This window comes from Schistocerca nitens, chromosome 1, assembly GCF_023898315.1.
Source record: "Schistocerca nitens isolate TAMUIC-IGC-003100 chromosome 1, iqSchNite1.1, whole genome shotgun sequence".
NCBI lineage: Eukaryota > Metazoa > Arthropoda > Insecta > Orthoptera > Acrididae > Schistocerca > Schistocerca nitens.
The window spans coordinates 25,576,432-25,602,582 of NC_064614.1; the positions used below are offsets into that span (position 1 = coordinate 25,576,432).

The 26,151-nt window shown below is 44.6% G+C and overlaps 1 protein-coding gene across 1 annotated transcript in view; it reads left to right on the top strand.

Annotated features, from left to right (window-relative positions):
- LOC126257285 (Down syndrome cell adhesion molecule-like protein Dscam2) overlaps nucleotides 1–26,151 on the top strand; it is a 587,314-nt gene that overhangs the window by 330,247 nt on the left and 230,916 nt on the right. Inside the window, exons 9-12 of the mRNA XM_049955551.1 lie at nucleotides 11,684–11,835; nucleotides 12,825–13,103; nucleotides 17,722–17,867; nucleotides 24,054–24,192. Of these exons, the coding sequence (XP_049811508.1) occupies nucleotides 11,684–11,835; nucleotides 12,825–13,103; nucleotides 17,722–17,867; nucleotides 24,054–24,192 (716 nt within the window). The remainder of the gene's footprint in view (nucleotides 1–11,683; nucleotides 11,836–12,824; nucleotides 13,104–17,721; nucleotides 17,868–24,053; nucleotides 24,193–26,151) is intronic.

Genomic DNA, 26,151 nt, shown 5'->3' on the forward strand with positions numbered 1-26,151 from the left:
ACACCCATGCCCGAGGCAGGATTCGAGCCTGCGACCGTAGCGGTCGCGCGGTTCCAGACTGAAGCACCTAGAACCGTTCGGCCAACTCCGGCGGGCGCCTGGCTAGCAGCTTATAATACTAGCACTGAAGGTGACCTGGAGAAAATAGAAAGCAACAACAGCACTTCGTCGTGTGGGTTTTGTCGATGTTATGTAACGACATGACAAGCCTTGGGTTAACATGGCTGTTATCCGTGTGAACAAGATCTGAGCGAGTTGCTTTTAAGTGAAACGAAGTCTCGTATCTGTGCCGTGCCTATTGCTGCGGTTGGGAGATAGTCGTACACTAATCATGGCCTGGACCTAAATTGGAGGGAGAAAGAGAGATTAGCTCAGCACCTTGCTGAAAGTGTAAGGGGGGCCATAAGCAAAACAGACAGAATCCCTCTGATGACTGGAATTAAAGCGGCCATTTCTTAGGTTAGAGTCAGGTTACAGACAGAGTATTGAAATAAACTAGAGCAGTACAAGACTATAACAGTTTCTAGAAGAATAAAATCAGTTTGTTTCAACAGAACATTAGAAGGTTGAAAAACACGATAGATGAGCTTATTGTAGGCCTAGAAGATGTGGAAAATTCTGAAGGGATGGATGCTCTGTGCGTCTCTGCCATGTAACCACAGGCATGGGAGTTATAGACTTGCATCATTTTCGTGTAGAGTTAACATGTAAAAAGGAGGAGTTGCATCATATGTGAAGGTTGAACACAGTCAAAAATATTGAAACAAATAGTTTTTGCGTTTATCAGAACTTAGAAGCACCTGCTTGTGAGTTGTTACTGCTGAATACTTCTTGTTAATTACAACAGTCTACAAATCCCCTCTAGAAAACTTTCAGGTTTCACAAATCTACATGCATTGTTGAGTTACCTGTAAGACAAGAAGAAACAGTTAGTAGTTTGTGCTGATTTCAACCTACATTTCTTAAAAGATACGGAAGGAGAAATGAACTAGAATTATTATTTGGGTGCTTCAATCTAACTTCTGTATTTTTTATTTAAGGATGGGGCCCCTCCAGGCCCACACCGACATGGTGACCAAACCAAAAGTTCTACTGTCACCTCCGTACAACATGTTAGTTTTTGAATCAGGAGTTACAGGATGCGGGCTGTGATGTTATCCATGCGTCTGGGTAAGATTACTCATTTACGTGGTCCATCAGGAGATAGAAGTGGACGAAAGCGATCGGAGGGTAGCGGTTGTAAGGGCACAGGAGAAAAAGTGCCAAGGCAAGCGCCAAGGGAAAAGAAACCCTGCCACAATAGGAAGGGTAGGGAGGGCAGTAGCGGCTTGCTAGCTGCGACAGTGCATGCGAAGTGAGGTTATGTTAGTGTGAGGTATCGTGCATCGTTACCTATGTCGCTGCGTGCCCGTTATAGCTGGGTCGGTCCGGCTGCTGCAGCTGGGCTCGTGTGGATTCTCCTGGGCCTGATGCAGTGGCTTCGTCCCTGTAACAAAGGAATTCAGCGCGGCAACGCATGCGTTGCCATTACGCCCTCTGCTGCACCGTGTCGTCAGTGACTTGGCACAGCTTCAGTCCGAACAAATAACTGCTGAACAGCGGCAGCCCGCCGCCGGTAGTCGTCCTCCTCTACTGCACGGCGCAGCTCTGCCGCATTTGAGTCTCGAGCAGCTCTGTTTGCTCGGCGAGCTGCGCCGCATCAGCGTCGGTGAAATGTACGCCGTTCGCTCGCGCTTGCGCGATGATGGCTGCCTTATTGTCTTCTCGGTCCCTTGCGGGGGCCGCCCCCACGGCGGTCGGCGTCACCGTCGATACCGCTGGGGCGGCGGTTGTCTTCTGTGCACCTTTCACCTGCGGTGCTGCTGCGGCGGCCGCCGGGACAGGCACGCGAACGTCCTTGTGCGAGGTCGCAGGAGTGTTCGCGGGTTCTGCTGCACGGAGGCCTCGGGCGAAGACTGCACGCAGTTGCCTCGAGGCCTCTTCCTTCTCTGCGGCTACGGCGGCTGCGAAGGCAGCCCTCTCTGCCGCCATGACGGCTTTGAGGGCTGCAGTGGCCTCCTTCACGGCGGTGCCGAGTTCGAGGCCACGGTTCTTCTCAGGGGCGCGAGCTGCATCCGACCGCCAGCCTCCTAGGCGGTCATCCCCGCTCCTGGCAGGTGGAGCTGTTTCAGCGCTGTCCCTTAGCTGGACCGGGCTGTTCTGCGCCCTACGCTGTTTCAGACGTCGTCTTCTCTTCTTCCGCTGCGTCGGTGCGGCTCGAGAAAGCCGGGCAGCCGCGCCAGCTGGCGACGTGCGGGCCGCCACATCGGACACAAGTCGGCAGAACGTTGCTGCCGCGGTCGCAGACGCGGCTGTCGTGCTCGCCGGAGCACTTCACTCACCGCAGCCGCATTGCGGCAATACTTGGCGACATGGCCCTCGTCCTGGCACCTAAAGCACTGGGGCTGGGGAACCGTGGCGGTCGGGAGAGCTTCAGTAGTCGATTTTCCTATTCATGTGCACTAAAATAGCAGTACAGTGATTGATAACTTTTTAGAGAAACTGCTGGGGCTGAAACAATTAATGTGTACCCAATTGCTAATGGACTATGTGATCACGATACACAGTTATGACACCTTACAGCCTGGAGGCATATTTATGCAAAGCAGTGAGGCTTATTGCTGAGAATAGGATGCAATGATTTAAGAGTAAGCTAAAACGGGTGGTACGGGATGCGATATAGAGGGTGAACATTAATAAAATCGAAAAAACTGCAGGGACAGGTTCCTGACTGGAAATGGAGGAAAAAAGGTCCTCAGAACATGGGTCCGAAAATGGACGGTATGCGCGCAACGACAACAAATCGTCCCGGAACACATTACAGAGCTGCATCGCATCCACGTCGTAACAGATGTTCAGAGTGGCCGCCATGGAAGTGTAGGTGATAGGAATAGTAGCGGTTGTGATGCAGGATTCATAATCATACTTCTTCTTGCACCATGTTGCCGGGCCACTTGCCTGGAGCTAGTACTAGGGTTCGTCGGAATATCCTGTAGAACCCGGTCCTCCAAATCTGGTGTACGCACATTCCACCTCCTCCCTGCATTACGTCTGTCCGAAAGGATCCATGGTGACACAAACGCCCAAAAGGGACTTAAAATGTTGGATGATGTGATTGGTGTCTGTGAGAGAACTTGTTTTGGTACATCCGTGCTGCCTCTCGACCATTTCCATCTGCTTGGCCGTACACAAACACCATCTCGAGTTGTTCCCGACATGAACACCGGACGATTCTGCTGCTTATAGCACGCTGCATTACTCACACAGCCTGCAACACACAAGCAACGCATGCCACGTGATCAGAGGAACTGTCATTCGCCAGCGCCATCTACTGTGACAACGATGCATGTCCAGATAGATATTGATACGATCCTTTTTTTTCCATTTCCCATCAGAAATCCGTCCCTGCAGCTTGCCGGTTTTATTAATGTTCACCCTGTATGTAGAAAGAGATACTACTGTCAGATTCAGTTTATTCCACAGTAAGTGTGTGTCAATATTTTCAAGTTGCTTTCCTAAAAATTATCGAAAAATCTGTAAAAAATACAGTGGTTAACTAAATCTCATGTAAGATAAAGAGGGAAATTTATGTAAGTTAAGATCCGACATTACTTCCATATTACAAAAAATACTCCCCTATTTTGAGGAAAGTCATTAAAATGTTCAGAAGTAGTATACTTGTCCTGACAGAAATAAATAATGCAGATAATAAGATTAAAACTTTTGGTACATTGCCAAACGGGAGACATGGCAGTCAGTCTGTGTACAAGATTCCATAACAGCTAGACTAAAAGATTATGTTTTGATTGACAATTCACAGGTTGCAAGTACAATTAACAACCGCTTTCTAAACGTAGTAACAAACAAATAATTCAGTTGACGAAGCAAGAGATTATATTAAAAAAGTCTTTCCACAAAACGTTAAGCATCCAGAAGAAGTACCAACATCCTTCACCGTAATTAACACAATTACAAAAATTATAAAAAACGAAAGGCTCTTATGGGGTTGATGGTATTTCAAGCAGAATTCTGAAAGGTTGTTCCAACTTAGTAAGTAACGCCCTTAATAATATATGCAATGCAACACTGGTACAGAAAATTTTTTCCATGCAGATTAAAATATGCAGTTATTAAACCACTTCATAATAAAGGAGACAAGACAGACTTAAATAGTTATCGTCCGGTTTCTTTACTGATACCTGTTTCCCAAGTATTCTAAAAAGTAATGTACTCAAGAGTAGTCGAGCACTTAAGGTGAAACAATTCACGTAGCATATCACAGTTTGGAATCCAGAAAGGTTGCTAGACTGAGAATTCTGTGTATAAATTGACTCATCAAACAGTACAAGCCTTAAGTAACAATATATCGCCAGCTGGTATTTTTTGCGATCGATCTTTCCAAGGCCTTCGATTGTGTTGATCATGATATTCTCTTGGAAAAATTCAAGTTTTATGGAATTAATGGCATTAAACAGAGCTGGTTTCACTCATGTTTTTAAAACAGAATGCGAGAGGTTGGGCTAAATGGTTCAGACAATATCGGAAAGGTAGAAAATTGTAGTGCCTGGGGTAAAAGCACAAAGGGAGTCCTACAGGGTTCAATTTTGGGTCCACGTATATTCCTTATTATCTGAATGACATTCCACTTAACATTCAACAAGCAAAATTGGTACTTTTTGCTGACGATACTAATACCATAACAAAACCCATTAGAGAGAAAGCAACAGAAGGGTCAATAAATGATATTTTCCAAATAGTTATTAAGCAGTTATTTGAGATTGAACTCTTCTTAAATTAAAAAAAACACACACACATTACATTCAGTTCTGTACAACAAAGAGTCATACCAACAATTGATGCAGCACATGAGCAGGAGTGAGTCAGTAGGGTACAATGCTCCAAATTTTTGGGTGTACATATTGATGAAAACTTGAAGTGGAGGAAACATAGTACTGAGTTTCTCAAACAATTAAGTTCTGCTACTTCTGTTCTGTAATTGCTAACTAAAGTATCTAACTCTTGACATATTTGCAAATTTCCACTCAGTAATGTTGTACGAATAAATTTCTTGGTTGACTCATCACTCAGAAAGAATATTGATTGCATAAAAGCAAACAGTAAGAATAATGTGTGGTGTTCACCCACAGATGTTATGTAGGTACCTGTTCAAAGAGCTAGGCACTGTAAGTGCGATGCCGTAACACATATTTTCACTAGTTAAATTCGTCATGAATAATCCATGAACAGTGATGTACATACCTACAACACTAGAGAGAAGAACTATCTTTATTACGCGTTGTTAAAATTGTCAGTGTCTCACGGACGAGTTCGACATGCAGAAATAAAATTTTTTGATCGTATGCACAATAACATAAAATGTCTGACAGGTAGTGAAACAACTTTCAAATCTAATTCAAAATAATTTATCTGGGACAACTCATATTCTATTGATGAATTTCTACTTAAAAACTGGTAGCCAGTAAAAAAACAATAAAAAATGTTTTTTAAATGTAGTTGCGTAAGTGGAAATAAAGTGATAATGTGTTCATTAATGTTAATACTAATCATGTACAGACATTCTGTAAACTGACTAGTCCCAGATATTTCGATAAAGAATCGTTCTAATGATTTATCGAACATGAAACTAACTAACAACATGAACAATATGGAATCTGTCATCTCTTACGAATACCCGAGTTTAACATTTTCTAGGTACGTTAAAGGAACGATCGCATAGGCCCAGTGGTTAATGTAGGTGACAGATTTCGCATTTTTGTAGAATACTAGGGAAATGCAATAGCCCTACAAAGAAAATTGCTTCCATATCTCTCTCGCGATTCATCCTGGAATATTGCTCAGGTATTCGGGAGACATACCAAATAGAACTAGCAGCTGATATTCAATGTATACAGAAACGGGCAGCAAAAATGGCCAAAGGTTTGTTTTACATGTTGGAGAGTGTCACACAGAAGCTGAAGAAACTGAATTGGCAAACACATCAAGACGGACTCAAAGTATTCTGAGAAAGACTACTTACAGAGTTTCACGAACCGGCTTTAAATAATGACTCTAGGAAAATACGACCAACACGCTACACATTGTTCCCGCAGAAATCGTAAGGACAATACTATCTTAATTACAGCGAGCACAGAACCGGTTACAATGTCATTACCTCCATGTTCCATAAGTGAATGGAACGGGAAAAAGTCGTAATAATTGGTTTAATGAAAAGTGCCCTCTGTCATGGACTTCACAGTGGTTTGCATGGTATAAATCTACATGTATCTACATGTGCCTCACCGAAGTTGATTGCAACCACTGATGTAGCACACTGTCTTGGGTAGATACTCCTCTACAGGCATTGGCTTAATATGGTGTGCCTCACGGGAGAGTCGTATAGTTGATACAGTGCAGTATCTTGAATGGTCACTCATCTGCAGGCACTAGTGTACTACCTAGTGTCCATCAGAGTAGAATTATACACAGAGCAATATTTTGGATAGTTATCCATCTACAAACAATGGCGAATGTAGTGTGCCATAGGGGAGTGTCATACGACCATTGCTTTATGTTATACATCATTGACATATGCAGTTGAAACTTCCTGGCAGATTAAAACTTTGTGCTGGACCGAGACTCGAACTTTGCCTTTCGCGGGCAAGTGCTCTACCATCTGAGCTACCCAAGCACGACTCACGCGCGGTCCTCACAGCTTTACTTCTGCCAGTACCTCGTCTCCTACCTTCCAAACTCTACAGAAGCTCTCCTGCAGGCCGGCATGCGTGAGACCAGGTTTTGCACGACCTTGTAGCGATGATGACAGATGCCTCGCCAACGACTCATCGTGCTTTCGTTCAGTATCAGGTCACCGTAGACATTCCGCAGGCCCCTGCAGTGCTCTGATATTCCTCCAAAACGAACTCTGGTTGCAACGCACCTCCAATAAAACGCCATTTTGAAGTCTAAATATAGCGTCACCACCTATCGGAGCTTCATGAAACTATATAAGATGGAGCGGGAATATCCAACGATGTCTCACAAAAAATAGCGAATCTTTTCAATCAAAACTGGCCGACTTACTAAACGACCTTCGTTAAAACATTTTGAAATAGAATTTATTAGCAACTAATACAAATTTTCATTTTCGAGACAAGACATTCAAGTTCATTAACAAATATCGCGTATTCCATTGTAAAAAAAAAATCTTCTGTTTCGAGGTGCAAGATGTATGGTTTAAACGTCCACACTTTATGCAACTAGTTCCAAAAACAGAACTTTACTTATCATAAAACTGTGTAACTGAACAATTAAGAATGTCCTCGAAATATCTTTAGTAAATTAAAGAGCGCTTAAACTTGTAGAACCCGTTATAACTCTTTATATATACAAAAGCTGCACAAAATACAACCTCACGTCTCGTAAAAATAAAACGAGCAGAAAATACAGACTACTGCTTATGGCAGTCTTTAGTGCACGACCCTTCATGTTATTCTGAAATACACTCCTGGAAATGGAAAAAACATCACATTGACACCGGTGTGTCAGACCCACCATACTTGCTCCGGACACTGCGAGAGGGCTGTACAAGCAATGATCACACGCACGGCACAGCGGACACACCAGGAACCGCGGTGTTGGCCGTCGAATGGCGCTAGCTGCGCAGCATTTGTGCACCGCCGCCGTCAGTGTCAGCCAGTTTGCCGTGGCATACGGAGCTCCATCGCAGTCTTTAACACTGGTAGCATGCCGCGACAGCGTGGACGTGAACCGTATGTGCAGTTGACGGACTTTGAGCGAGGGCGTATAGTGGGCATGCGGGAGGCCGGGTCGACGTACCGCCGAATTGCTCAACACGTGGGGCGTGAGGTCTCCACAGTACATCGATGTTGTCGCCAGTGGTCGGCAGAAGGTGCACGTGCCCGTCGACCTGGGACCGGACCGCAGCGACGCACGGATGCATGCCAAGACCGTAGGATCCTACGCAGTGCCGTAGGGGACCGCACCGCCACTTCCCAGCAAATTAGGGACACTGTTGCTCCTGGGGTATCGGCGAGGACCATTCGCAACCGTCTCCATGAAGCTGGGCTACGGTCCCGCACACCGTTAGGCCGTCTTCCGCTCACGCCCCAACATCGTGCAGCCCGCCTCCAGTGGTGTCGCGACAGGCGTGAATGGAGGGACGAATGGAGACGTGTCGTCTTCAGCGATGAGAGTCGCTTCTGCCTTGGTGCCAATGATGGTCGTATGCGTGTTTGGCGCCGTGCAGGTGAGCGCCACAATCAGGACTGCATACGACCGAGGCACACAGGGCCAACACCCGGCATCATGGTGTGGGGAGCGATCTCCTACACTGGCCGTACACCACTGGTGATCGTCGAGGGGACACTGAATAGTGCACGGTACATCCAAACCGTCATCAAACCCATCGTTCTACCATTCCTAGACCGGCAAGGGAACTTGCTGTTCCAACAGGACAATGCACGTTCGCATGTATCCCGTGCCACCCAACGTGCCCTAGAAGGTGTAAGTCAACTACCCTGGCCAGCAAGATCTCCGGATCTGTCCCCCATTGAGCATGTTTGGGACTGGATGAAGCGTCGTCTCACGCGGTCTGCACGTCCAGCATGAACGCTGGTCCAACTGAGGCGCCAGGTGGAAATGGCATGGCAAGCCGTTCCACAGGACTACATCCAGCATCTCTACGATCGTCTCCATGGGAGAATAGCAGCCTGCATTGCTGCGAAAGGTGGATATACACTGTACTAGTGCCGACATTGTGCATGCTCTGTTGCCTGTGCTATGTGCCTGTGGTTCTGTCGGTGTGATCATGTGATGTATCTGACCCCAGGAATGTGTCAATAAAGTTTCCCCTTCCTGGGACAATATATTCATGGTGTTCTTATTTCAATTTCCAGGAGTGTAGATCACTAGATTGAAATACTGACCAGGAAACACCATGTGTTTCTACGTATACTACCCTCCAGGTGCAACGCTTTGACACGTTTCCTAGCCTTAAAGGGAAATCAAAAATGTAAATTTGCATTCCAAATTAATAAAGGAGGAGGAAAGTGCCATTAGATGGCGGTCGTGCCCGCATTGTCGCCCGCAATACGGACGGCGCAGCGCGATGAAACTGCAACGCTCCGTGCCGAGTTCGGCGTGAAGCGGCTAGTATAAATTAAAAAATAAAACATGGACCACCATCAATAATTTGAACGAAGCAGGGCCTGTGTCCGACTGGTGTAGGTCGCACAACTACGTCACTGTTAGTGAACGGCGGGCCGAATCATACTTCGTGTCAATCGCGTGAAAACTGCGGCAAGATGCAAATTAAATTATCGGCGCACCGATCTCAGGGACGTGGAGCGATATACGCGGTTTTAAATTAATGACTAAACACGAGATGTGTTCGGCCATATACGTCCACTAATAATGGGTCGTCTTCGCCTCTTTTCCAGCCGTGATCGCCTGAAAAACATAAATCATAAAATGTTAATAACAAGATGACACAGAGGGTAGAAATTTAGAAATGAAAATCATAGTAAAGTTAACTTTGACAGTATTATAAGCACTTAAGGTACATTTTAACATAGATTCATACAGACAATCATGACAATGCGTCCGTACCTAATCAGAGCGGGAACAGAACAGAAGAAAAACCAGCGGACGCTAGCCAAAAGAATTAGACATAAAAAATGACTATCGAAATTAAACAGGGGTTGTACGTCAGCAGATACCTCGATAAGTATACACAGATGAAACTATAAGACAGGATGTAATACGGAGTCTCTGACTCAGTAAATGTCGGAAATAATTTTAAAAGCAAAATAAATACCACTAATTAAAATGTAACACTACTGCTTCCCATACTGTCTAAAATTCCAAGTTAAACATTGAAATTTAAATTCTCTATCGGTACTTCGTTTACTGTACATGGGTTCGAGCAGCATTCAAAGGCACGTCACATATTTCTGTAATCTATTTTATTTCTTACTTTCAGACAAATCAATTCATTCTTTTAATTTATAATTTTTATTGACAGTTAAATATCACACCAATGTAACATTTTATGCGCTTTGAAGAGATGAACTTTTTGACATTTCAATTTTGAAACTTCCTGGCAGATTAAAACCGTGTGCCCGACCGGGACTCGAACTCGGGACCTTTGCCTTTCGCGGGCAAGTGCTCTACCATCTGAGCTACCGAAGCACGACTCACGCCCGGTACTCACAGCTTTACTTCTGCCAGTATCTCGTCTCCTACCTTCCAAACTTTTCAATTTTCTCTATAATTTTTCTTGATTATTCTGATTACTTTCAAGCAATTAAACCCTTTTCTGCAAAGCTACACTTTGGTCGATTTGATATCCCATCTGTCAATTTCCCACACTTCGTTTGGCTGTGAAGATTCCGACAAAAATTTTCCCTCAAATCACTAACTTCTCAATAACCTAGATTACGTTTAGCATCTAACCACTTGTTCCAAAACTAGACCTCATGTTTGTCAGTCTGATATTCCATTTACCTGTTTCCTACTCTTCCTTTAGCTGCGAAAATTGGGTCAAAAATCCATCTTGTAATTTTCTCTCAAACCAATAATTAAATTTTTGTTAATTACCCTGATTACTTTTAAGAAATTAATTTTTTTCTTTGCAGAACTAGACCTCACGCTAGTCATTTTGATATCTCATTTGTTAATTTCCCACTCTTCGTTTGTATATTAAAATGTGGACAATAATCCATCGTGTAATTTCTAGGGAGCCTTGTTTACAATCCGCTCAGACATTTGACCGAAAACAAAAAATTCGAAGAAAGGCATCACTTACAGAAACAGTAGATACAAAGTCAATTGAACTAATGATACGTTACGAAATTACTCTACAGGGAAAAGTGCGACTTCCAACCGGTTTTGCGTAGGGGAAAAACTGCATGATCGTCAAGTGATTCAAAAAATGGTTCAAATGGCTCTCAGCACTATGGGACTCAACATCTGTGGTCATAAGTCCCCTAGAACTTAGAACTACTTAAACCTAACTAACCTAAGGACATCACACACATCCATGCCCGAGGCAGGATTCGAACCTGCGACCGTAGCAGTCGCGCGGTTCCTGACTGAGCGCCTAGAACCGCTAGACTACCGCGGCCGGCCGTCAAGTGATTAATTCGACTTTTTACTGTAAATACATTTTCATTTTATTGTAAAATATTTGCATGAAGTATTTCACATCTAAAAATCAACATGTGAAAACGAAAAATCGTTTAATACTCCAGGATACCAGCTGAGGATGCGTTGTTATAAAAGGCGAAATGCACCTAAACGTGTAAATAAAATTCATGTTCAGCCTGCAAAAGTGTTTTCTTGCCAAGTACTGCAATTTCTTATGCATTTCCTGCGAAAAATGGCCACCTGTAAAGAGCCACTGACGCTCACAGGTTCCTTATATCGACATACTCGTCAAATGTTCCTGAACAATATCCAAAACTGTCAACGAAATTCGTCCTCATCCTGTATAAACGAACGTAGAGACTAAATTGGCTCGTTTCATACGTCGTTCAAATCACCTACAGATTTCTCATGTAGCGCATACATAGTTGTAAGCCATTTCGTGGCTCAATGCAAATATTGTTTTCACCGTTGTTTACAGGTACACAATTGGTCAGTATGTTGACCAGGCTGGCGATGTCATCAGTCATGTAAACATTTCGACGGTTCGTGTCCAAGATGGCGGCCTGTACAGCTGCAGTGCTGCCAACTCCATGGGCGCCGTTCAGTACGAGGCCAGGCTTAACATCTACGGTCAGTAATTACACCTGGCGTGAATTGTAAAAGAGAAATAGTCCTCGTCTCTGACTTTATGTTCTACGTTTTGAGCAACAGAAGCCATGTTGATAAAAATTAGGCCTGTAATGTCAATAATTTGCAGAAATATACATCAGCTGAACAGGCTCGGATATATCGTATGAAATAAAAACCATATTTTCACAATACGAGAGAAGGGATGTTTCTACTCACCATACAGCGGAGATGCTGAGTCGCGATAGGCACAATAAAAAGATTCACACAATCATAGCTTTCGGCCATTAAGGCCTTTGTCAGCAATGGACACACATACACACACGCACACACACTCACGCAGGCGCAACTTGCACACACGTCTGCACTCTCAGGGAGCTGAAATTACACTGCAGTGTAGTTTCAGCACTCTGAGACTGCACACGTGTGTGCAAGTTGAGCTTGCGTCAGTGTGTGTGTGCGTGTGTGTATGTGTGTCTACTGCTGACAAAGGCCTTAATGGCCGAAAGCTATGATTGTGTGAATCTTTTTATTGTGCCTATAGCGACTCAGCATCTCTGCTATGTGGTGAGTAGTAACTTTCCTTCTCTCGTATTGTTACATTCCATCCTGGATCTTCCATTGTTTGATTTAAACCATATTTTGAGATATTCAAAGGCACTGTCCATATCGTGATTTAGGAAAATCATGGTGAACTTAAATCTAAACAGCCTTAGGTAATTGAACTACAGTTCTCCAGAATATAAGTCAAGTGACTTAATAAACTGATATGAGAACGGAGAAAGATGTGTAGAAAATTTAGTGTAGAGTGACACAAAGTTTGGAGTATACCACAGAGATTACTGAGGACGCCAGATTTAGGGGTACCCAGGGATGAAGAGTACAAATGAATGAGACAGTCTTAAGATTCGGAAAACAAGTGACCATTAAAATTATAGAGGTGAAGTTAGTTCATTCATGTTCCGTCAGAGAGTGCTGCTTTCCTCCCATAGGCCCTGCCTACGTGCGACCCCTGCCGGGCCCGGTGCGGGCCGTGGAGTCTGGGCAGGTGACGCTGCGCTGCCCGTACGCCGGCTACCCAATCAGCGGCGTCTCCTGGGAGCGCCGGGGAGTCCCCCTGACAAGTGACTTGCGGCGCGAGCTGCGCGACGGTGGCGCCGCCCTCCACATCCTGCGCGTCGACCCGGCCGCCGACGCGGGCGTCTACGTCTGCACAGTGAGGGGCTCTCAGGGGGACGTCGCCCGGGGGGAAGTGGCGCTGGCCGTCGACAGTGAGTAACGGCCCACACACCGCCACCTTAGACTAGTACCTCTGAAGTTGAAACTGAGATGGATTAAGGTAATTGAAAGACAGATCTCCCGGGTTGACAGGCCGCATTATGTCCCTCTGCTAATATCTTCTTTACAAGTCGAAGATTTGGCCCTACCCACTGGTTACATACATTCCGGAAGACGAGAATGATCGAAGCTGGAAGCCCATAGCCGATATCTCTGTTGAAATTACTATCTTTTTTGAGAGATCTCAGCAGCTTCTAGGACTTCCCTTCTATAGATGTTACATTCTTCGTCTACTAATTATCGTGGTTGAAGTAATGACGTTCCACTACTGCAGATTTCAAACTTCGTTTTGAACACACAAGACGTTCTTACTATTTCATCAATTCGTTTATTGACCTCCCGATTTTGCCTCTACACACTTTTTCGAAAGCCACATGTCACTTTATAGTATCCCATTGTATGGAGGTGATCACACGCCTCCTTTTTTCAGTGGAAATGTCTGTTATTTTGTTCTGACTGAAAGCAATGGGCAGGAACCCTGCAAATGAATGGCAACCTTAGAGAGAGAAGGCAGTTCATCACTCTTCGTACTATCATAATTACCCTTAATACCACTTAGCTTGATGGCTCTATCTGTGGAAAAACCATCATAGCAGTTCCCCTTCAGTATATCCCGTAAGAAAGTCGTCTTCAACTGAAAGCTGTTATAAGGACGATCTGACACCCTGGCACACGAGCTCTGGTTGCCATTCGCAGACATCATCACCATGGGTATAGTATATCGGCCTGAAACTTGTCCCCAATTGCCACAGAGACGCCCCCTCCTTACTCCGCAACGTAATCACAATAATAGTTTTCCATTTCACTGTCGACAAAAACCACCCGTGCCGGTTTTCTGAGTCCACTTGCTGTTTTACACAGCAGAACAACTGTAGTTGTAGACGCTGCAGAACACTGTAGGTGTGTTCATCTGTGGTCGCAAATGTGTCAGTCGAGAAGAAAGAAAAAGAGTGTGAATTTCAAGGTTGGAAAGAAGTCCTCTTCATGAACTGGAACCTTCTCAAACTCTATCAAAAGTAACGTTAGTACGACAAGCAGCCATAGAGTTACGAATCCTAGTACAATGGCTGTTCGGTAATGTGTCAAACCATGGAGACGAGAACGGCCTTTGTTCAGTCCTACAATGTTAGAAGTCGATTCTACTGGCCAGTTTCATCAGGATATTTTGGGAGGTTTCCCATGTTGATCAGGTGGAATGTTGGTCTGTAATACACTTAAATCAATCAGCCCATAAAAGTAACTCTGAAAATACATTTCATTCAATTTTAATTATGCCTATCAACATCAAATAATAGAACTCACGAAAACAATACAATAAATAGATTAACATGGTCAGATGTGAAGTTTTATAAGCGGACAAATGTTGCAGAGGGCTATCTCAACTGAATAAGCGTATTTCTCAAGTTTCTTTCCTGTAGCCTGTCTTTGAACAGACTTAACATAACTTTTTTTTTGCCACTTACTTTTCTAACTATCCAGAAGGATTTTATAAATGATTCCTATTGTAATTTGTTTCGGATTGTTAATTTATATTATGAGGCGGCTTGTTTACACACAGCAACAGCTATAAGGAGTAGTAAAGAGGGTCAGACAGGGTTACGCAACAGCCGTAGAGAGAAGGAAATGGCAACACAGGTCAGCAACAATTTTTTTTTCCTTTATTGAATTTCAATTCCCCCCGAAGGGGGCGGGCTGGCAGCAGCTTAGTATGCCGCTCTTCAGCCGACAGATTTTGTGACAAAGATCAAGAGAACAAATAATAAAAAACAGGCGATAAAATCGGAGACTTAGAGAGTAACAAGGCGAAAAGAAATCGTGGAACTTAAAACAACAACAGAGGGATGAGGATGCTAAGAAAAATACATACGAAGCAGACAGGGAAAACAATAGACAATTAAAAAACACGGCGACAGTCTGGATTCTGTTCGCAAAAGACATAAAATTCACACCGAGCGACAGCATGGTTTCTGTTCGCAACACGAGAAAGACAAACAACACTGAATAGTCACTGGAACACTGCACTAAAAAGTTGGCAAATGTGACACCACAGTCGAGAGCAGGTGGGGGGAGACGGGACAGAAGATGGGAAAACAAAAAAGGGGGGAAAGGAGAGTAAAAGCGAAGGGGGGAACCGGGAAAGGAGCTGATGGAGGATGAGGACCCAGAAGAGGGGTGGAGGGCAGACGCGACAGGGAGTGGGGGAGGCAGAGGAGGGGAATACGAAAGGACTGGGGGGGGAGAAGGGAGGTAGGGAGAGGTTTAGCGGGGAGAAAACAGGACGGAAGGGGGGGGGGGGGGAGAGGGAGCCCAGGGAAAGGACAGAGGAAAGGAGGGGGAGTGAGGATCAGAGTTGATAGGAAGGATAAATGGAGGGAGAGAGGGCATCATCCGGGAGGGGGAATCAGCAACAATATACAGTACAATCATTTATTGAAAGAAGTTTTACAATGCTTAACAGGAATATGAACACTGTGGTGGGATATATAGATCAATGTTCACTTGCACTTATATGTCTTTAAGCAGTAGTATGGTCCTAAATACAGTGAAAGATGGCTAACGTCGCTTTCAACGCTTTGAATATTTTATGCAGTTCTCAAGATCGACTGAGGTATCACACGTCACGCATATTACTCGATCGACTTCCCTGCTTCGCTGACACAAACTGCAACCATCTGCCGCTAGAGGGCTCCGAATTGTAGCGTCTCCCATAGCGGTATACAACGTAACCATGTTGTTGTACTGCGAGACTCTCAGAAAACTGGAGGCACGAATTCCAAGAACTCTCCTTCAGCATGATAATGCCACGCCACACACGAGCCCTTGGACGTCTGCTAGGTTCACTGACATCGATCGTCCTCCGTACATTCCAGACTTGGTCCCATGTGATTTCCAAATGTTTCCCAAACTTAAAGAATAACTTCGACGACTTCACTTTGATAGTGATGAAGCGGTGCAAGGGTAGGTGAGCTTGTGGCTGACAAACATTCCACAGTGACGACGCGCCTCTCGTTGGGAGAAATGTGTTCGTCACCAGGATGACTATGTTGAGAAATAAATATTAAGATATGAAGAATAAAGATGTAGAATGTTAGTAACGTTTGTGCTATTTAGAAAGCTTAAAGAGTTTTCACATATAAAATTCGGAGCATTGATTTTCAGCACGGCCTCTTATGATGTCCAGTTTGGCTCTTCTTGGAGGCGACTATAAATGACTCGTGAAACAGTATTTTGAGGTACTGCCTTGAGGTTCTGTCCTGTGGCACTGACTGACTGGCTACCTAACTGACATGAGGCAGTTACTGCTAATTGGAGCTGTGCACCTGTTTGTATCAAAGTCTGACGAATGGATATCCACTTGGGAAGTATTTGTGTGATGTGTGGCGAATGCGGAACGTAGTCCTTATTGTGTGAATCCTCTATGAAGTGGAAATCAAGTCCCATGCTTCTTGACAGACCGTGGGGGAACGATGCGGTTGACCCGCACCGCCGTACTAGGCAAGGTCATAATGGAGTTGGTTTGCCGTTGCCTTCCTCCGACCATAATGGGGATGAATGACGATGATAAAGAGGACACAACAACACCCAGTCATCTCGAGGCAGGTGAAAATCCCTGACTCCGCCGGGAATCAAACCCGGGACCCCGTGCTCCGGAAGTGAGAACGCTACCGCGAGACCACGAGCGGCTGACTCTATGGAGTGAGACTTCAATTATCTTACGTCTGAGTCGTAGGCCGCTCGGTGCTCTCCTGTGTAGGGTGCGACCCATATCTTCTATAGCTCAAAGCAATTAGTATAGAATAAAGATATCCTTTATGGCTGATTCGATGGATACAAATCATAAGACGTACGTAATTTCACATAGTTGTGTCAAAAAGATGTCATTCATATTCACGTGTATCAAATAAAAATATGAACTTGGCACATACTAATAAAATATGCTTACCATTTAGGATTCAAAGTAATCGACGTTACAAGTATTCGTTGCATATCTATCAACTGTCTGAGGTTCAATATGTTTTGCGTATTTCCAGTCAAATTTAGTTCTTTGGGACACGATACATTCTCCAACTCACCAAATTAGAAGTATGAAAAACTAAAATTTAAGAACCTTGCCCCTTCTGTGATACACGGTGCCGAGATAAACTACTTTCGATGTACAAGTTTAAATTCACCCAAAATTTCTGTCTTCGTTCATATAGAAACTGTAGTCTTGTAGCCGGCCGCGGTGGTCTCGCGGTTCTAGGCGCGCAGTCCGGAACCGTGCGACTGCTACGGCCGTAGGTTCGAATCCTGCCTCGGGCATGGATGTGTGTGATGTCCTTAGGTTAGTTAGGTTTAAGTAGTTCTAAGTTCTAGGGGACTTATGACCACAGCAGTTGAGTCTCATAGTGCTCAGAGCCATTTGAACCATTTTTTTTTTTTTTTTTGTAGCCTTGTAAAATTTTGTGAATCTTTTTGAAACACTCCGTGTATTAATCACAACTGCAACTAGGTTAACACGTTGACAGATTTCTATCACGGTACTGTTTCACAACACTTTTACTTTTACAGGTCCGCCGGTGGTGGCTCCCTTTACATTTCAACCCAACCTGCGGGAAGGAGCCAGGGCGCAGGTCGGCTGTGGTGTGTCATCTGGGGACCTGCCCATACGGTTCTCATGGCTCAAGGACAAGGCCCCCATTCCAAAGTCCCTACAGGTACAGTGCACAAATATTCAGCCATACTTTCTCATCTAAATTCAAAACCTTACTTTCCGAAGCACAGAAGGCAAGTATGGAAGTAAAGAGAGAAGGGATGAGGCTCTAACGCAGCATTAGAGATTCTGTATCAGATTGTACTACCAAGATTACTGAGAAAAACCTACCTCTGTAAGTTGAACATTTTTGAGGACAACAAAAGTGTACATTGCCTGACAAAAAATTGAAGCGCCCAGAAGAAATAGTCAAATGTCTATGTTCTTTGTACACAGACACACCATCGGCGGGTATGTAAATGATTAGAGTGGCGGCTTTCCGTGACAACTAGAATGGTCAGCAGAATGCATTAGTGTTGCTCGTGTTTGTTGTTGTTACGAGGCCTGGTAGGACATATAAGGGGCGTGTCGGATGTTGAGCGATCACTGTAAAGGACGCAGAGATCCCATGTACTCGTCTGAGACAGCGTTATCATGCCTTGAGACATTTTGAAGAAACGGTTAAAATACATTAACAATTACTCAAGAAATATGGCAAATGAAAGTTGAAGAAATTATATCTCTGGCAAAAAGTTTGAATGGATGAATTTCGCTGTGATTTTGTTTGAATGATACGAGCGTTTGACGTCAATCGTGAGGTTTTCTTCCGAACGGTAGAACGATTCTGCTCCAAAATAAAATTCAAATTATACGAATTAGTAAGACAAAAGGGAGGAGTCACATTGACGATTTTTGTGGTGTTGCTGCTGGCAACACGGTCCTGTGTATAAAAGATATCAATGATTGAAACTCTTCCATTGCAACGTAAGGGAACATTATAGTAGAATTTACCAGCTACAGTACGAGATGAAGAGGTTGGCAGAAAAGAGGAAGTCGTGCTGGGTCACATCAAACAGGTCAGGTAACTGCTGAACCAAAAAATTGAAAAGAGCGGGGTGGGCTGTGACCACCACACATTTAGCCGGATTACGGGAAACCTGGCCTGTTATCTCCAGTTTGGAGAACAGCCCCCGTCCCTGGAAACAGGAAATCCGGCGCTGGTGTTCATAGCAGTGGCCAGCCTTAGCCCAAAAATGACATGCTACAAATTCATAAAAACAATCACATTACCATCCTTCATGCTGTTTCAAAGGTAATACAGGCGCTTTCAATAAGTAATGCGTCACATATTTTTCTGAAAGAAAGTTGCTTTTATTCAGAATTCCAGTAGACCATATTATTCCCCACTATTTTGGCTACAGAACCCTATTTTTCAACATAATCTCCGTTCAGTGCGGCGGCCTTACCCCACCTTACTTGGATAGCCTGTATGCCCTTATGTTATCACTCTACTGGTCGACGTTGGAGGCAACATCTTGCTGCATCAATAGGCTCCTCATCATTTACGTACCGCTTCCCATGGAGTACATCCTTCATTGGGCCTACGGATTGAAGTCCAAACGTGCGAGATCCAGGCTGTAGGGTGGATGTGAAAGAACAGTCCAGTGCAGTCTTGTTAGTCTCACGTATGCACATGCTTTGTCATGGAGAACGACCAGTTCGTTTGCATTTTTGCGGCGACGAATACGCTAAAGTCGTTTCTTCAGTTTCCTGAGTGTAGCGCTATATAGTTCAGAGCTGATAGTTGCACCACGAGGGAGGACACCAAACACAATAACCGCTTCAGAGTCCCAGAAGACCAGGGGCGGGCAGGAATCCTGCACGTGTGCGGTGCACTTGCACGCGTGCAGTTAACAGGTGTTCTGCGTGCACACAGGGGCAAGCTGGCCACCCGCTTATCTCCCCTCCCCACCATGCCTTTTGTCCGCTCCTTACTCTGTAATGCGTTTTGTTTCCTAGCTTGCTTTATTGAAAGAAGGAATAAGGTTAGTAGGAGTGCTTGAAAGATATCGTGGTTTGAAAGAGTACGTATTACCTACGATACGTTTTATTTAATTATCATAGGTACCTAGCGACTGGAAGAAAGCGCAGGTCGTTCCCATTTTCAAGAAGGGTCATAAATCAGATGCGAATAATTATAGGCCTATTTCGCTTACGTCAATCTGTTGTAGAATAATGGAACATGTTTTATGTTCTCGTATTATGACGTTCTTAGATAATACAAATCTCCTTCATCATAACCAACATGGATTCCGCAAACAGAGATCATGTGAAACTCAGCTCGCCCTATTTGTCCAAGAAATTCACAGTGCCGTAGACACTGGCGAGCAGATTGATGCCGTATTCCTGGACTTCAGGAAGGCATTTGATACGGTTCCGCACTTACGTTTAGTGAAAAAAATACGAGCTTACGGAATATCGGACCAGGTTTGTGATTGGATTCAGGATTTCCTAGAAGAAAGAACACAACATGTCATTCTTAACGGTTCAAAATCTGCAGATGTAGAGGTAATTTCGGGAGTACCGCAAGGAAGCGTGATAGGACCTTTATTGTTTACAATATACATAAATGACTTAGTTGACAACATCGGTAGCTCCGTGAGGCTATTTGCAGATGACACGGTTGTCTACAAGAAAGTAGCAACATCAGAAGACTCGTACGTACTCCAGGAAGACCTGCAGAGGATTAATGAATGGTGCGACAGCTGGCAGCTTTCCCTAAACGTAGATAAATGTAATATAATGCGCATACATAGGGGCAGAAATCCATTCCAGTACGATTATGCCATAGGTGGTAAATCATTGGAAGCGGTAACGACCGTAAAATACTTAGGAGTTACTATCCGGAGCGATCTGAAGTGGAATGATCACATAAAACAAATAGTGGGAAAAGCAGGCGCCAGGTTGAGATTCATAGGAAGAATTCTAAGAAAATGTGACTCATCGACGAAAGAAGTAGCTTACAAAACGCTTGTTCGTCCGATTCTTGAGTATTGCTCATCAGTATGGGACCCTTACCAGGTTGGATTAATAGAAGAGATAGACATGATCCAGCGAAAAGCAGCGCGATTCGTCATGGGGACATTTAGTCAGCGCGAGAGCGTTACGGAGATGCTGAACAAGCTCCAGTGGCGGACACTTCAAGAAAGGCGTTACGCAATACGGAGAGGTTTATTATCGAAATTACGAGAGAGCACATTCCGGGAAGAGATGGGCAACATATTACTACCGCCCACATATATCTCGCGTAATGATCACAACGAAAAGATCCGAGAAATTAGAGCAAATACGGAGACTTACAAGCAGTCGTTCTTCCCACGCACAATTCGTGAATGGAACAGGGAAGGGGGGATCAGATAGTGGTACAATAAGTACCCTCCGCCACACACCGTAAGGTGGCTCGCGGAGTATAGATGTAGATGTAGATGTAGGTGGAGTGGAACAAAATTTCTACATACAGACAGACGCAAACAGTTACTTAAATTTTCATCACTGATGTTTGCTCTTAACCGAGACTTACTAATTCAGCAAATGGTTTTCCAGCTCTCGCTATATTAAGCGCAATCTTATAACTTGCACGTACCGCTGGGCTATTATTGTTGTCGTCCTGAAAAATTGAAAACAGTGCTCCATAAAAAGTTAAATCAGTTAGATGAGAAGCATGACGAAAGAAAGTTGCAGATCTCTCTTGACCACAGCAACTACTACAGATTCATTTAGTATCGTCAGATCGCTGTTCTTAAGCTCAATCACTTTCCCCATCTGCTCAAAAGCCGACAATAAATTGTACTCGTCCTTGTGAAATTTGTTATAATGGCGTTCAATACTAGACTTCCGCTGACCAGCGAGAATACTGCCACATATTAAACATTTCTAATTTTCACGTTTTTGCATAAAGAAAAAATGATTCTCCCATTACATTTTAAAAGATAGCAAATCTCCACTTCTCCGTTTCCTTGTTTCACTCTGCATTTTCCGGTTCTTGAAATACAACGTTCACTACTTAGTGGTCGCTTCGCATCAACGTCAGCAGTTTAGCCTGGTACTACTACACTGCCGCAACGTGATGGCTGTCGCCACTGTCCCAGTCGACGCCTGCACGTGAGCAGCACACGTGCAGCGCTGCGCGCTCATGAGCCGCGTGCAACGTTTGCCCGCCCCTGCAGAAGACCATCGCCATGACTCTACCACCTGAGGGTGTGGAAGAGAGGTTGTGAGGCGCCACTACATGGACTGCCGTTTTGTTTCCGGGTTGAAGTGATGGACCCTTGTTTCGTCGCCTGTGACGGTGTCCGACAGAAAAATTTCCACCATCAGCCTCGTAACGCGCAAGCAACTCGGCACTGATGGTCCATCGTTGCTCTTTATAGCCTTCTGTTAGCCAGTGAAGAACCTGGCGGCCACACACCTTTGAGTGGGCGAGTGTATCAGCACTGCTGGCAGCGACGTCCAGTTGTACAGCGAGGTGTTTGAGTACGATCGGCCCGTCGCCTGTAGTGAGGGCGTCCGCACCTTCTACCATTGCAAGAGTCACACGTGTGTGCAGGTGGCCGGCACACGTGAGATCGGACAGGTTTCTGTGACCTTGTTGCGCTGATAAAGGACTCTCCCAACGACTCCTTTGCCTTTGTTCACTCCTCGCTCTTCGTGGAGATTCTGCAAGCGCCTATTAATATCTACGATGCTCTGATATTTCGCCAAAAGATACCAATGGGAACTCTCAGCTTGGAACTCGCGCCCATTACAGACGCCATTTCGAAGGCTACTTATGCCGCCGCCACCTGTCGGAACTTCATGAAACTATAAGAGCTGAAGCGGGAATATTCCAATGTTCCACAAAAAATTCCGCATTTTTTCAACTGAAATTGGTCGGGGAAAAAAAGAAGTGTGTTACATTACTTACTGAACGCCCCTCGTACATAATACAGGGTGATTCAAAAAGAATACCACAACTTTAAAAATGTGTATTTAATGAAAGAAACATAATATAACCTTCTGTTGTACATAATTACAAAGAGTATCTAAAAAGGTTTTTTTCACTCAAAAACAAGTTCAGAGATGTTCAATATGGCCCCCTCCAGACACACGAGCAATATCAACCCAATACTCCAACTCGTTCCACACTCTCTGTAGCATATCAGGCGTAACAGTTTGGATAGCTGCTGTTATTTCTCGTTTCAAATCATCAATGGTGGCTGGGAGAGGTGGCCAAAACACCATATCCTTAACATATCCCCATAAGAAAAAATCACAGGGGGTAAGATCAGGGCTTCTTGGAGGCCAGTGATGAAGTGCTCTGTCACGGGCTGCCTGGCGGCCGATCCATCGCCTCGGGTAGTTGACGTTCAGGTAGACGATAAGGTTTCATAACTAACCTTTTTCGTAGGACTCTCCATACAGTTGATTGTGGAATTTGCAGCTCTCTGCTAGCTCTGCGAGTTGATTTTCCTGGGGTGCGAACAAATGCTTGCTGGATGCGTTCCCTTTGCACAAACACCCATTCTCTGTAAACTGTTCATACCAACGTTTAATACACCACCTGTCGGGAGGTTTAACACCATACTTCGTTCGAAATGCACGCTGAACAACTGTCGTCGATTCACTTCTGCCGTACTCAATAACACAAAAAGCTTTCTGTTGAGCGGTCGCCATCTTAGCATCAACTGACGCTGACGCCTAGTCAACAGCGCCTCAAGCGAACAAATGTACAACTAAATGAAACTTTATAGCTCCCTTAATTCGCCGACAGATAGTGCTTAGCTCTGCCTTTTGTCGTTGCAGAGTTTTAAATTCCTAAAGTTGTGGTATTCTTTTTGAATCACCCTGTACTTTAAATTTTGCAAAAGAATATCATGGTTCACATCATAGAAAGCCTAAGTTATCCGCTATGGAGTTATTGGTTCTTGTGTATCGTGTGTCAAGGTAGGTACTACCCGAACACGATATTACTGTGCTTGTCCTCCAGTGGCAGTTACCGGAAACACACGATGAAGTTACAATAAACAAGGAAATTGGTGACTAACGAAATTGGCAAACGAAAATGGCTAGCGAAAATGTATATCATTTCAATGCTTTCAGCTCCGTAGTGCATATACTCTCAAATAGTTCAGCATGTCCACGTGAAATAGCGTCGGGAGGCCAAGTGCAATAATATTCTGGTCGAGTAGTTGGCCTATTCAGTTGACATTCCAGTTCGACACTTTTATGAAAATGAACGCAGCGTATTCTTTTTTATCTTTCCCTGATCTCTCCCTTGTCTGTAGTCCCGCCTCGCAGAGTGTGTTACAACTGACCGAGTGTACCTGTGCAGGTGAGCGAGAAGCAGGTGAGCGACTTCCTGAGCGTGCTGCTCTTCAGCAAGCTGTCCTCTCGCCACAGCGGCACCTACACCTGCGTCGCCTCCAACAACGCCGCCAGCGCAAACCACTCCGCACAGCTGCAGGTCAACGGTGAGTCGAGCCACTGATCCACTTTCAGCTCAGTCCACAGCCGAAGTAAACCTTTCGTATGACGTTATCTCCTGCACTCGTTACCGTAACTTAGATTACAATATCCTTTTATTTTGCGTTTTTAACTACTGCACAGTTTCGACAGTGATATACACAGCACATACAATATCGTTAAAATACTGCGTGGTCCATTGATAGTGACCGGGCCAAATATCTCACGAAAATAAGTATCAAACGGAAAAACTACAAAGAGCGAAACTCGTCTAGCTTGAAGGGGGAAACCAGATGGCGCTATGGTTGGCCCGCTACATGGCGCTGCCATACGTCAAACGGATATCAACTGCGTTTTTTAATAATAGAAACCCCCAATTTTTATTACATATTTGTGTAGTACGTAAAGAAATATGAATGTTTCAGCTGGACCACTTTTTTCGCTTTGTGATAGATGCCGCTGTAATAGTCACAAACGTATAAGTACGTGGTATCACGTAACATTCCACCAGTGCGGACGGTATTTGCTTCGTGATACGTTACCCGTATTAAAATGGACCGTTTACCAATGGCGGAAAAGGTCGATATCGTGTTGGTGTATGGCTATTGTGATCAAAATGCCCAAGGGGCGTGTGCTTTGTATGCTGCTCGGTATCCTGGACGACATCATCCAAGTGCCGGGACCGTTCGCCGGATAGTTACCTTATTTAAGGAAACAGGAAGTGTTCAGCCACATGTGAAACGTCAACCGCGACCTGCAACAAATGATGATGCCCAAGTAGGTGTTTTAGCTGCTGTCGCGGCTAATCCGCACATCAGTAGCAGACAAATTGCGCGAGAATCGGGAATCTCAAAAACGTCGGTGTTGAGAATGCTACATCATCATCGATTGCACCCGTACCGTATTTCTATGCACCAGGAATTGCAAGGCGATGACTTTGAACGCCGTGTACAGTTCTGACACTGGGCACAAGAGAAATTACGGGACGATGACAGATTTTTTGCACGCGTTCTATTTAGCTTCGAAGCGTCATTCACCAACAGCGGTAACGTAAACCGACGTAATATCCCCTATTGGGCAACGGAAAATCCCCAATGGCTGCGACAAGTGGAACATCAGCGACCTTGGCGGCTTAATGTATGGTGCGGCATTATAGGAGAAAGGATAATTGGCCCCCATTTTATCTATGGCAATCTAAATGGTGCAATATATGCTGATTTCCTACATAATGTTCTACCGATGTTGCTACAAGATGTTTCACTGCATGATAGAATGGCGATGTATTACAACATGATGGATGTCCGGCACATAGCTCGCGTGCGGTTGAAGCGGTGTTGAATAGCATATTTCATGACAGGTGGATTGGTCGTCGAAGCACCATACCATGGCCCGTACGTTCACCAGAACTGACATCCCCGGATTTCTTTCTGTGGGGAAAGTTGAAGGATATTTGCTATCGTGATCCACCGACAACGCATGACAACATGCGTCAGCGCATTGTCAATGCATGTGCGAACATTACGGAAGGCGAACTACTCGCTGTTGAGAGGAATGTCGTTACATGTATTGCCAATTGCATTGTGGTTGACGGACATTTTCCTATGACACCATTTCACTGACAGACATTTCAGTTTAAACTGCTGCTACCACTAGTGAAAAGCGTGTATATTATATTTCAACTGCTGCTGGGGGGTGATTATATTTATGACATTAACAAAATGTGTAAAACGCAAGGGAGACAACTAGCGTCTGTGGTACAGGACGGGGAATGGGGGCTTGGTGGACGAGCCTAAGTGGTGGAGGAGTCGGAGGGCAGGGGGACGGCAAATGATATGTCGCTTGTATGGAAATACCTTCTCGAACGGGGCCCCGAATGGTATAAAAGCGCACTGGCTAACCTACAGCTACACCTGGTGGCCAGCTGATCTGATGTAAAACTGAGAGAAGAGAAATGATCTCTGTGTTGT